At 44.7% G+C, this 14,152-nt stretch overlaps 1 protein-coding gene across 4 annotated transcripts in view; it reads right to left on the reverse strand.

Moving 5' to 3' along the window:
• ACTN1 (actinin alpha 1) overlaps positions 1 to 13,189 on the reverse strand; it is a 122,476-nt gene extending 109,287 nt beyond the window's left edge. For 2 of the 4 annotated variants that reach the window (XM_066608486.1, XM_066608482.1), the window contains exon 1: positions 12,949 to 13,189. In XM_066608486.1, coding sequence (XP_066464583.1) covers positions 12,949 to 13,053 — 105 coding nt within the window. In that variant the 5' untranslated portion in view covers positions 13,054 to 13,189. The remainder of the gene's footprint in view (positions 1 to 12,948) is intronic. The other 2 variants (XM_066608485.1, XM_066608484.1) reach the window with 1 other exon arrangement.
• Between the last annotated feature and the right edge of the window lie 963 nt (positions 13,190 to 14,152).

Consider the following 14,152-nt stretch of genomic DNA (forward strand, 5'->3'; position numbering starts at 1 on the left):
TCATTAAATAAATGGATTACTTGTGGAACATGTGATGGATCTGTAGAATTTACTCTACGGCCCATGGGATCAATCATGGAGATATATATAGTTCACATACATATCGTTGCTCGGCATTGGGAAGGATCTTTAGTCTCAACACTTCCTGTTGCTCAGACTGGAAATTGAGGCCCTTTTACATACAACGATTACTGTTGAACAATTAATTGTTCAGTGTAAACATGGCCAATGACTGAATAATGAACGCTAGTTCATTCACTTATCGTTCATTTCCTGAACGCATTAAAAAAATAAATCATTGTTGACTCGTTCGCTAATAGTTTAGTTTAAACACGGATCATTGACTGGTACAGAGCGCTGAACAATCCTTTAAAAAAAGAAATAAATGATATATAAAAAATACGATTTATCCTTGTGTCTAAGCGGACTGCCTGAGCAAATTGTGACATTGTACGCTCATTTACACGGAGGCGAACAATATTCGTTCCATGTAAAAACACCCTTAGGCTGGGTTCCCACGGGACAGAAATCTTGCGGCCTGGCTGCACTGAAAAGCCGCAAAATTTCCGTGGAAGAGCCGCAGCTTCAAAACCTGTGCCACTTCGCCGCGGGTTTTGGAGCGGTTCGGCCACCGGCATTCCATTGCGGCTTTCTCTCCCCATAGAGAGGAGTGAGGCCGCAACGGGTAAGGGGGGGGGGGGGGGGGGGGGAGAATTGATATGCTGTGGCTGTCAATTCCGCATCGCGGTTCTGCCCGACTTTGCCGCGACAGATTGGCCGTCCCTTGTGGATGAGATTTTTGCAAAATCTCATCCACATGGCTGACTAATCCCAGGATTAGGAGTCGTAGGCGGATTTGCCGCGCAGAAATTCTGTGGCAAATCCGTCCCATGTGAACCCAGGCTTAAACTTTGCTCCAGACTAGTGTAAAACAATAGGCCTAAGCATTGTCCTACGTCTAACTATAGTTTACATTTACTGGAGATGATGAAAAGATAAAATTCTATATATATTCAATAGATCTCACAGCTGAGCGTTTACAGCAATATAATCATCCACATCATCTCCTTGGAACCAGCACAAAACTCTTCTGTCAAGGCTGAGAGCCATTCCTACATAGATGCATTGTAACAAATCGGGCATGACGGGTTAATAGTTAGTGAAAATAAAAACAAAGGTTTTCACTCAACAGCAGCAAGCAGAGATCTTGAAAATGATGGATTGAAAAACAAAGAATAGTAGAAAGTTGTAGAACTTGGCAGGACCCCCCCCTTTAATAACCCCTTAATGTGCGCCCACATGGGATGTATTTGCAGCAGAAAATCAATGATAAATCCATAGCAAATTCTGTATGCACCGTGCATTTTACCCGCTTGTTTGAAGGAGTTCCATTTACATTGCTGATTCTTCCTCAGAATGAAGATTCTGTAAAAGGGGTTTTCCGGGCAAAAACTATTGATGACCCATTCTCAGGATAGTTAATCGGTGGAGACTCGCCGCTCGAGTCTCCAGCGATCCACACGATCGCCTGGCCTGCTGTCAATGCAGTGTGCTGGACTGCATCATAGGGAACAGGAGTGTAAGTGCCACAACGGGCTTCACTCCACTGAAATCAATGGGAGCTGAAGTGGCTATTATACTTCCTCTTCCGTTCCTGGCGTTGGAGGAAGTAGTGCAGGAAGTGTAATAGCCGCTTCAGCGTCCATTGACTTCATGGTAGTGAAGCCAGTTATAACACCTATGACGATGTCCGGCTCACTGCATTGACAGCAGGCCAGGTGATCAACTCATCACTGGAGATCCCAAGTGATGGGTCCCTGGTGTTATCCTGAGGAAGGGCCATTAATAATTCTTGCCCAGAAAACCTTGAAATCTCATCCACTTCGTACTTTAAATACACTATTTTCCACAAGTAAATACAGCAAGAAATATATGCACAATATACACCAGGTGTGAATATGCCCTTTAACTTAAAGCACATTGTATGAGGACTTTGCAGAGAGCAAGGACATGACACTATTAGCCTGCATGTGCCATTGGCAGAATACAGGTACAGGTTACACTAGTATATATTCTGTAAATACAGTAATAAAGGATGTGTGACACACAAGTCCAGTACACGGGTCTCTGATTGTAAAGAAGGTACTAGACGCTCACTCACATGGACGCACTGGCGCTGCAATATGGCATCCCAGTATGAACCTGTATATTCCCACTGTTATGTGATGTCTCTTTACCATAATGTCATGTGACAACGGTTCACCATACGGAATACTTTGGATCAAAACTTAGTTTTATTGTCAGTGAAACAATTTGTAAAAATAGGAAATGGGTAGCAAATTTGCAACCTATAGGTCATGAATCCTAAATACTCATGTACAGATTGGCACATGTGCAGCAATTACAGCCCTGGTCCACCGGAAAAACTCAGTGGTATCCAGCAACTGTAGAGTTCTATGGTTTTCAACACACTACTACTGGGACTCCCAATTATTGGGTGAACGGAGGTCAAGTGTATCCTGTAGGCCCAGGTAACCAGTAGAAGATATATTACTGTGCGGAATATTCTCCATAATACAGTATTGTATGTTACGTACATAAAGCAGAGGACCACAGATACAAGATGTATTCTGTTGACCTATGATCTGTTCCGAGTCTTAGGCTTAATGTGAGTGAGCTAGATCCGACCCAAGTAACGATATTGATGAGGCTCCTTATTTTATCTACATATGTTTCCCAGTAATAAGTGGCAGATGGAAAGAGGGAGAAGGGAGGATATTCTGGATATGAAGCGGAAATACTGCAGGGATAAAAAAGCAGTAGACTATTAGGTCATAGGAGGCTGGTGGGAACTTAAAAAGAAGAAGGGGGGCCAGGGAGGCGTTTCACAGCATGCCATAAGGTACCGTAAGGGTTGCAAACATGGTATAAATACATGGCAGCACGGCTCAGGAAAAACATCAGATCATAATTAACCTACTCTCAGGACTGGATTGTATCATCACTTATACTTCGGCGTTAGGAAACAAGTTAGTGATGTATTAAGTGTTATATCAGGTCTTGCAGCAGAAGTGACAAGTCATTTCTACGCATTGTTAAACATTTGCTACTGTTTTACGACAAATGATCATTTTTCAGATTAAAAATTCATCTCTCACTTGGTCGTGCCGCTTTGTGCTGTTTTAAAGACTTGTCTGCACAATAAAAACAAGGACACACTGTGGCTGACCACAGAGTCAAAGATGGCAATGTAGCCCCGAAGCATAAATCAATGCAGTCGTGTTGTAGTATGTAAGATGCCGTGACCTGCAGATGGTAAGAAATCCAAAAACACAGGGTATCTTGTGATCTGTGTGCCATCGCGACTTGGGATGAGCGAGTATACTCGCTAAAGCACTACTCGCTCGAGTAATGTGCTTTAGCCGAGTATCTCCCTGCTCGTCCCTGAAGATTCGGGAGCCGCTGCAGCTGACAGGCGAGTTGCGGCGGGGAGCAGGGGAGAGCGGGCGGGAGAGAGAGAGATCTCCCCTCCATTCCTCCCCGCTCTCCCCCGCAGCCCCCTACCCCGCGCCGGCCCCCGAATCTTCAGGGACGGGCAGGGGGATACTCGTCTAAAGCACATTACTCGAGCGAGTAGTGCTTTAGCGAGTATACTCGCTCATCCTTAATCGCGACACAGACTTTTACCATGTTGTGATGTCACGGGGTTACCCTAAGGCTGGCTCATCTACTTCTGGCATCCAATATGCCCAATCCCTCTCTCTCCTAACATCTACTGTTGGGAAGACCCTACAAAATGTTGGCTGATCCTATAAATTCATTGGGTTTGGCTAGCTTAAGACGGCATTCACATAGGCGATTTTCCTGTGCGATATTTGAGGGGGGGGGGGGGGGGATGGGCCAAAATCACATAGAAATGGAACACATTGATTGGAATAGGGCTATTCATATGTTTGTTTTGTTTTTTTAAGAACTAACTTTTTTGTCAGAAGGATGGACAAAAACATGGAGAGAAAAATAACAAAAACATATGAACTAGGAAGTGCAGAACTTGTACATTTGTTCTTTTTGCCATTTTTTATGCACAAGAGAAAAAACAGATGCATAAGAGTTTTGAAAAATGCATTGGGGGGGGGGGGGAAAATCAATCACACAGAAAATGTGGCTTCTTTTACGAATTGCAATTGCCCATATGAATACAGCCTAAGGCTAATATGCAACCATAATCTGCTGTCCTAAGAGTAAAGGCCCATTTAGACAACGATTATCGCTCAAAAGATGTCACTCAAACGACTTTTGAGCAATAATACCTGGCACGGAGTGCTCGGCCGTATAACTGTTGGGGGCTCCGTGCAGAAAACATCTGGATGCAGAAGACAAGCGTGGACACGCTGCTTGTCTTCTGCATCCAGCTGGTCTCCACTCCGAGCGCCCAGCTGTATAACAGCCGGGTGCTCTGTGCAGAGGATGCAGAAGACAAGCAGGGTGTCCCCACTTGTCTTCTGCATCCAGATGTTTTCTGCACGGAGCGCCCTGCTGTTATACAGCTGAGCACTCCATGCCGGGTATGGAGAACAGAGCTGGACTGCTCTGTTCTTCATACCCAGCCTCTTATCAGGGAGCGGGGTACAGCTGAAACAATAGTATCAGCTGTATCCCGCTGTGAACCCCTGATAAGGCTCATCGTCGTCTTTCAGCACGCTGACGAGCAACGGAATAACGAAAACTGCACAATGTCAGTGCAGTTATAGACAACAATTATTGCTCAAAAGATGGCTTTTGAGTTTCTGCTATTTTTACACTCTACGCTAAACCCCACGCGAGACTGCGAGTAAACGAAGCTATGTCCCCGCCATTTGAAATAAATAACAGTACACGGCAGGGGTGCCCTCTCTCCCCCACACTATTTGTTCTAGCTCTGGAGCCTCTCCTAGTGGAAATGAGACAAAATCCGAACATTAAAGGCCTTTCTATCGGGGACAAGGTATTGTCTACAGCGGCATTCACCGATGATGTGGTCTTTTTGATCACCAACCCTATTGAGGGTCTCCCCGGGCTGGTGGGGCTGCTGAACCTCTTCGGAGAAATTTCAAAGTCAACTTCCATTAATCCACAGTATTAAATATCTATCCCCCACGGCCTTTCTAATACCCTCTCGACATCCTCCCCCTTTACGTGGTCAGAGTTATCACTGGACTATTTAGGAGTGATTATTACAAAAAGAGCGGAAGACCTGTTCAAAGCTAACTTCATACCACTGGTAAACAAAATTAAGAACCTCCTGAGAGCATACGATATACCATGTATATCGTGGTTCGGTAGAAAGAACATCCTGATGTCTTATATACTTCCAATAGTGCTATATAGAATAAGGATGCTTCCTATCCACCTCCCTACAAGCTTTTTTAAAACCATCCGCACCATTTTCTCCGGCTTTGTATGGAGACAACGGAGGCCGAGACTGGCCTATAGCCTAATAAAAAGGAGGGGGCCTGAGGGAGGCATTGATCTTCCCAACATAAGCGATTATTACAGGGCTTCGCATCTAGGTTATTGGATGAATCTAGTGAACCTGATAGGAGACGAATTACTAGCAGCTATGGCCCTGCAATATAACAAGGAGGCTTCGGAAGGGGACTTATGGATTCCCGAAAAAAATCGCTATAGAGCAAAAAACTTTAAGCCCTTGCTGAGAGGTCCGTGTGAAGTATGGGACGGGGTTAGAGAGAGACTGGTTTCGTCACCCTCACCAACCTTCCCCCTGAATACAATATACAAATTACTGGACCTCAGGGCTGATCCAGTCACTGAGTCAGTCTGGAAAAAATTCAGAACCCTCAAGATTGGAGACTTGCTTTCCATAGCGCATCTCTCCCCTTCAGAGATACTCCAAACCCTCCTGCCCTCGCATAATCTATCTTTTCTACACCAAGCAATGGTGACCAGCGTAATAGGAGAATTCATTAAAAGATATAAAGTGGCTAGACCTATGCTTCCCTTTGAGACCACCGTGAATAATAAAGACCCGAAATTAAGGAAAATTGCTCCTCTACGTACACGCTACATAACACCTCAGAGTATAACTAAACCAGCTTTCATTAGCTCCTGGGAGAAAGAGCTTGGCATTTCTTTATCCCAAGAAGACATCAACTCAATATTAGCAACTTCATTTGGTATCTCCCCCTGCATTATGGCTCAGGAAGCGCATTATAAACTGCTTGTAATGTGGTATAAGACCCCGCAGTGGCTTTATGCCTATAAATTAGCCCCCCACGATAAATGTTGGAGGTGCGGTATGGAGGAGGGGTCGTACCTCCACCTATGGTGGAACTGCCCCCCCCTAAAATCCTACTGGAAGGGAGTTGAGGAGATCTTGAAGAAAATTAAACCAAAAACTTTACACTCTCACCAGAGATACTGTTCCTCTGGAAGCCTTCAGCAACATTTCACCCCAGAAAGGACAAACTGATGGCATTTCTGATAGACTCAGCTAAAGCATTAATACCACTGCACTGGCAATGCGAAGCACCCCCCTCACTAAAACAATGGAAAGAAAGAGTAGATAGTCTCTTTAATCTAGAAGAGCTATCGAGTTGGAAGAATGGTACACAACGGATTTACCAAAATCTGGAACCCCTGGCGTAGCTTGAGGCTCTTGGACAGCTTTTCTCATGGAGGTACCTCTCCTACTGCCTCCACCACCTGAACCTCCCCCCCCCCCCCTCACCTCCCTCCCCCCCCTTTTTTTTTCCATCATTGGGATGACCAATTGACAGTCAAATCCTGTATGGTGAAAGGGAGCCAAAATAATCTGCAACCTATCAAAAAAAAAAAAAAAGTTCTGAACACATTGGGCACAGCTTCTACATTTAGAAGAGCCTCATGTGGTTGCAGGTGCATTCCCTACGTGGTTCTGCCGGCTCAAGGTTAACTCAGCCTTCCATCCTTCCGAGGTCAGTAAAATGAGTACCCAGCTTGCTGTGGGGTACAAAAATGACTGGGAAAGGCAATGGCAAACCCTCCCATGAAAACAGCCTGCCACTAAGGAGTCAGTCATGGGTTGCTAGGGAAGCTCGGTATCATCAATGATGTTACAGGGATTCCCCACACAGAAGAGGCTTGGAGTTTATACATACAGACTGACCTCACAGATAATGAAATTGGTCTGGGAACTTATTTGGTCTAATGTTTGTTGGAAAGCCTATCACAGCTTACAAAATGCCCTTAAAGGGATTCTACCAGAATTACAGAATAGAGGATAAAGTGTGGTTCTGGTACAACCCCATGGGGCAGTTTGGCTGTAGTATAACATTTGCTATAAACACACACACAAAAAAAAAAGTTTTGCAAATTAGTTTTTGATGCACTTTTTACTACAACCTAACTGGCCCATGTGAATGCATCCTAAGACAGACATGTAGGGAAAATATGGTTAGGCAGAAGTTGCAGAACAATTCTATCATTTTATAGCAATGCCCCCCATCTAATGACCCCCATACACTTCAGGTTATTAGCGGCAACTGTCTGTATACAAGAACATCTGGGGGCTGCCTGCCAGATGTCAATCTGCATGCCAGGCAGTGTTCAAAGTACAAATTACTAAAGATTCCAGGTATGTACATAAGACGTAGATGCAAACGTCTACTTTTTAAGTAACCATTTCTGCTTAAAGGAGTTGTCTCTCCACGAGAAACCCTCCTGAGAATGAAGCTCGCACAGTGATAAGCCGATTGCTGAAAACTTCACTTCTGTAACCCAGTAGTTCAAGTGGTTGTCCACTCCTGAACTTTTGATGGCCTATTCTTAAGTCATCTGGCAGGAAAGTAATGCCCGAGAAAATCAACCCATGTCACTGTCAAGTAAACAGAGCTGTGCACTTCAGGCTCCGCACTCACTAATGGTGGCTCTTAGAACAGCTGATTCCTTTGACCAGATGATATGGAGAAATATATGATTAGTCAAAACTTCCAAAGGCAATCCTATCTTGAGGTCATAAGTAGTTGATAGATAGGAGTTCACTACTTGGGACCCCCGCCGATCCACTGTTCGATAACCCACCATCGGTGTGTATGGAACCTGAGGCACACATGCTTCGCAGTAGCACGGGTGGGCATTTCAGACATTACTTCCCTACTGGATGACCTGAGCATAGGTCATCAATAGTTCTGAAACGGACAACCCCTCTAACTGCCTGTGGAAGCTATGGCCAGCCATATATTTCTCCATATTGTCTGGTCAAATGAATGGCTGTCTATAAAACACACCAACAGGCCAAGTCTGCCAGAGTTGCTGATATTCTGTCTTCTAGACGGTTGACACAAGCAGGGAAGCTTTCTCTATGATGTTCTAACATGGGGCAGTATATATCACATTTAGTTTTCTATAGGATCCTAAGGCGCTTTTAGACAGAACGATGAGCGTTCAAACGAGCGGAAGTAAACAATCGATCAGTGGAAAGGCAAGTCAACAAACAATCATTCACTTTCTGCAGGCATTAAAGTCATTGTTGACACGTTGGCTTTAACCAGCGCTCGTTCAGGCCCTCTTGTTCACTAAAGCCTCCTGTCCACGGGTGTAGCGATTTCCCGTGGATATTGGCAGATCTTCACCATTGGAGCTGCCACAGGGGAGCAGGTGAGATATGATGGAGAAGCATACTGTGATTTAAATCCTGAGAGCGGAGAATCACTATGATTCTTTGCTCGTGGACAGCGGGGCTGCGCTTTCCATAGTAGTCTATGGAAAGTGTTCACTGCGTTTCCCGCGGACAGATTATCGCCGGGGGAAACGCAGTGGGAAAAAAAAGTCACCCCTGTACAGGAGGCCTTATACAGTAAAATCAGAAACACTGAACGATTTCTCAATTGAATGAGCCAACAATGTATCTATTGTATAAACAGGTGGCCAGAGGGAACGAGCTAACAATTACGTTATTTGCTCGTTCAAACGATAATCGGCTCATCTAAAAGGGCCCTCAGAAGTGGCTCATTGGCATTTGTTTTTCCTTAGTAAAGCTAAGGATGTGTACACATGTGATGTGAAGAACGCGATAGCACGCTCTACTATGCAATGCCGAAAAACGTAAATAAAGCAAGCAAACAAAATCAAAGTGTCTTTTCTGCTATATGGTGAATATGCTCAGGCTCCCTTCACACAGACGTATCTGTGCAGAAAATGAAACATGGCTTGTGGGTGCAAAAAGTACAGTAGGATACATCAATGTGCTCAAAAAAGCATAGTTCATTAAGCAAATAGCAGCACTCAGGCACGCACAAATACGATTGCGCTCATGTGAAGGGGGCCTTCACTATCTACTTCATTTTCCGCTAATCTGCAGCTGATTGCATTGGATTGCCGAACTGAGGTCAAGGGCTGTCCGTTCTCCCAAAAGGTGAGACCCCCACCTATCATTCGCTGCTTATGGCACAATCATTATTGGTAAAAGTGCCATTAATATGGAATGTAACGCGTCTGCAGTTTTTATACGTCTATACACACATATTACAGGCTGCATACAATAGAAAAAAAGCAGCAAAACATACTGCAACAAGGATTAAAAGGAAAAAATGTTGTTGACAAACAGCTCCAGATATCCTTGAACTTCTTGATAAAGTCTGTTCCTCATGTTTAACAGCTGCAATTAACACAAACGCAGCCGCTGATAGGAAACAGCCAAATCTTATCCTTAGTTTTATTTTCCAGTGTAAATTTAAAAAGAAGCAGTCATCCGACAGCCGCTTTACAATGGTTTTGCATGCGTTTATATACATGAGGCCCCCTGTAAAAATTCAGGGGTGGGGTCAGTTTGTGCACCGCTTCATTTATTGGTACAGAATGGGCACAACTCCTCCTTGCACTCACCCCAAAGCATCAGAAATAAGAAAGTATCTGGTGCCTAAAAGTCAGCAAGACTGACAAATACTATTGTTTATTGTATTTTCACCAGTCGCTGGAAGCAGAGAACAACTGCTGGGAATTTTATATTACCCACCAATATACATACTCTGTGTACAGCAGCCTATAATCTGTCAGCAGGCTGCTCACATAGGCCATTAGGAATCCTGACGGCTGGTAACCGAGATCGTAACCATAACTAGCAAGACAGATGAATTTCTCCTTGCCGCTTATCTTGTACCATTCTCCAGTATATGTTGCTGCTATTCATAAAGGAAGTGATAACATCTGCCCGTCATTAGTAACAAGTGCGACATATATTTACATCATCCGAGATCACTACAAGTACTTAATAATAGATGAAGTCACTAGTCTCAGTGTCGGCTCTGCCCGCAAACCAGCTGCTCTGTACTACAGGCCTTCACTGGATATCTGCAGTCTATATGTGGATACTACAGAGGGCTTTTAATTACTCACTTGCAATCACTTAACCATTTCCTAGGTGTGGTTGATCCATAGTAACCGCATGCAGATTACCACTAATTGCAAGGCTGCCCCTCCCGCTTGAAACAAAAACAGATCCAGGTGTAGGCCAGCAGTTAGCGGTTACCTGTATGCGGTTACCGTGGATCAGCCATAGTGTATGTCCACACATTGGGAATATGCAGTGGATTTCCTCAGCATTCACAGGAGCAGCAAAGTGCATCATATTTTTAAAAACTCACCTACATGCTGCAGAACTTGAAAAAAATAATAAATCAGCGGTGGAAATTGACAAGTGGTGCGAAATTTAAATCCGCCGCATATCAAATATATCACCGGATTTTTGTTGCAGATTCCACTGTGCCAATTGCAATTCTGCATTTAAAAAATGCACCAAATGGTGCAGTTTTTTATGCAGATTTTGTGCTGCGGAAATTCCACCCCGTGTGGCCATACCCCTAGATAATGTTTACACATGCAGCTTTGAATCCAGAGCCAGGAGTGGATTCAAAGAGAAGCTGCATCCGTTCTTCATTCTCTCTCTCCTTTTATGATCCTCATCTGCTTTAGGCTTCAAATACCTGCACATGTGAACACACCTTAGGGCGTTATTATATGCGCACCATTAACGCTCAGATAATAGCGCTAATTGCTGGCAGTAGTCGCATCCAACCGGAATCTGAGCAATTATCATACAGTATAAATTCATGCCCCAACTGAATGAACGAGAATGTTTGCTTCTCGGTCGTTCAGTTTCTGCATGAATAAAACTGAATGACGGATCGGCTCGTGTAAACAGGCAGTCATACATTTATGAATGACTGCCTCCTTACTGTGAATGGTCAGATTGATTCCCAGCTCGCTCTGCCTCCATTTACTAGCGATGATCGTCCCTGTGTAAAAGCACATGAACGATTATCGCTGGGATGACTGTGAGGAATCTATATCTAATACATTACCCCGTGTAAAAGGGCTCTTAGGCTGCTGTTACGCAAGCATTTATGCGCTACAAAACACAGGTTGAGCTACACCGATGATGGCTGGCACAACGACTTGTCAGTTCTTTCTTTACAAAGAGGTGCCGTCTGCAATCAGTGTTTCTCTACCTGCAATTTGCAGATAAGAAACACTACATGTAATAGCTTAAGATAGAAAAAGGCTGGTGGTTGCACAACTGTCAAATGATCATTTTAGCTCATATTAGCCATTACAGTCATTCAAACTGGCCATAAATATTTACTGACAACGGGCAACACAAACTGTCTTTTTGGAAAACGTTCTTTGAAGATAGTTCTTTCATCCAACTATTGGTTGAAAATTTTCAAACATGGATGACTGTTTCCAAACAACAGCGATGTGTAGTTAGGCTGCTGAAAATCGTTATTTGTTATGGCTGAACTTGTCAGTTTTCATCAACTTTAGTTCAATATGTAGAAGCCCCTTAAGACTACAATAAACTAGAGGACACTGCAGTTCATCTTCTTTACTTCTGAAGTCTTGAGTGAACTCCTTGGACCTTCCCCATAAGGGATGAGTGGGTTTCTGTGTGGCACATGATTGTTTCTATTTGATGTAACTAAATCTGATTCATGGCAACAATGTTATATATGTTAATCTTTTACATTCACAGTATGTGAATATCCTAGAAAGACCCACATCCCGAACACTGAATGCATATCGCAATAAGGCCGCCTTCACATCTGCGCTGGAACCTCCGTGCAAAGGTTCTGTCGCAGATCCGGCATGCAGCGCTTTTTCGTCCGGTAAAATTCCGGACAGCTGAATGGAAACCAAACGGAACCCAGTATAGTCAATGGGGTCCGTTCGGTTTCATCATAAGAGAGATCCGTTCAACCAGGGGATTCCCCTCCCTTCCTCCAATAACGGAGCAGGAAAGCGGAACCCCTGTGCGCAGATGTGAAAGCAGCCTTAGTCACCCTTTACCAACCATGTCATACATGCCACAATTACTAACAAAACTTTAAAAGTAACTTCCTAAAGTCACCTAAAATGATCAGAGTGAATGACTTTGGTCCCTGCAGGTGGGATACGTTTTGCTGTCGCACCTTTCTCAAACCATATGATCCCAAAAAGTTTAGAGTCATACACGCCCACCTATGTTCTGGCTTTGGGCAGCAAACGAGTCATAATTGTACTAGAGGGGGGATCATGCTCGGCCTTATCAAACAACAAAGTATTGCGCCAAAGGCCACATTACATGTGTGATGGTGAAGGCTAGGTGTACAGAAGGAAGGAGCTGTGACATCAGCCGGAGGATCCGGTGGAGTAGAGGCAGCAGCCGGCCGTCTACCTGTATTACACTACAGGGCTGGATGGCTACATTAGGACTGGATCAGCCCGGAAACACTGTAACCCTTTCCTAGCTGTATACAGTAAAGACCATCCACATCATTACTTAGTTCATGGATTGGCCTGGCTGCTGGTTTACCTTCTATGATGATGTGGACATGACTGGCATCACTGCCAATACATTTCTAACAACTTAGAGCAGACTTGAGGTGACATGTAATAAGCTAGAATGAGCCAGGCAGTAGTGGATGGAGGGCTCACCTTCCTCTGCTGCTTCTCCCAGGCTGGGTCTAGTAACAGGTCTCTGTCCCAGTCCTCCTCCGGCTGCATATAGTCATTAGTCTGGTGGGAGTCATAATGATCCATCCCTGGCGGCGGCTGCAGTGCTGCGATGCTTGGACTTGTGGTGCTCCTGGGGTCCCTGCTGGACAGAAGCAGGCGGCGGCGGATCGGAGCGTGGAGCCAGCGCTACAATGTAACCAAGTGAGAGCTGAGGCTGCCCGGGAGAGGGGAGGGGGCGCCGGCCGTCCTCCGCCGGCAGCGGATTGGTCTGTGCGCAGCCCAGGGTGGGAGCTCTGCTACTGGCGGCCGTGCCCATCAATCAGGCTGCGAGATGCGGCAGAGCAGAGTGTGGCCCCGGCTCTACCAGGGGGCCCACACCAGACGTCAAAGGGCCGATTGTAAGGGTGCACTCACACGCTGCGTATTTTTCGCACATGCAATACAGTGATTTGGTGGTTTTGTTCACTTGAGCATATTTTTGCCTACAGTGTGTGATGGCATTAAAAAAATACACAGCATATCTTATCTTGGCGTATATTACACACAGTTGAAGCCCATTGAAATCAATGGGTGGCGTAAATACGGGCAGAATATGCGGGAAACTGGCATGTTTACTGTATAAACATGAAATCAATGATATTTCATGCGTGCGTATTTACATAAGGAAATAGATTCTCGACAAGCAGCAAAATGCAGTGTATACGCTGCGTATTCATGGGCCGAAATATGCATATGCCTGTGTGAATGCACCCTTAGACTGTATTGTAATAGTGATTCCCATAGGTGGCGCTGTAGTAATAGTGCCCATATAGTGATCCCATGTAATAATAGTGACCGTAATATTAATGGTAATCCCAGTAATAATAGTGACCCCCACACCTGCCCTAGTAGTCATAGTGCCCACATAATAGCCCCAGTAATAATAGTCACCCTCCCATAGCGGCCCCAGTAGTAATAGAACCGCCTATAGTGGCCCCAGTAATAACAGTGACTACCGTAATGCTCCCAGTAGTAGTAGAGACTCCCTCATAGAGGTCCCAGTAGTAATAGTGACCCCATAGTGGCTGCAGTAGTAATAGTGCCCACAAAGTGGCCCCAGTAATAATAGTGATCCCCATAGTAAGAGTCCTCCCATAGTTGCCCTAGTAGTGATAGTGACCCCACCAATTGTCCGGTGGTAGAA

The sequence above is a fragment of the Eleutherodactylus coqui genome, chromosome 6, assembly GCF_035609145.1.
Source record: "Eleutherodactylus coqui strain aEleCoq1 chromosome 6, aEleCoq1.hap1, whole genome shotgun sequence".
NCBI classification, from domain to species: Eukaryota; Metazoa; Chordata; class Amphibia; order Anura; family Eleutherodactylidae; genus Eleutherodactylus; species Eleutherodactylus coqui.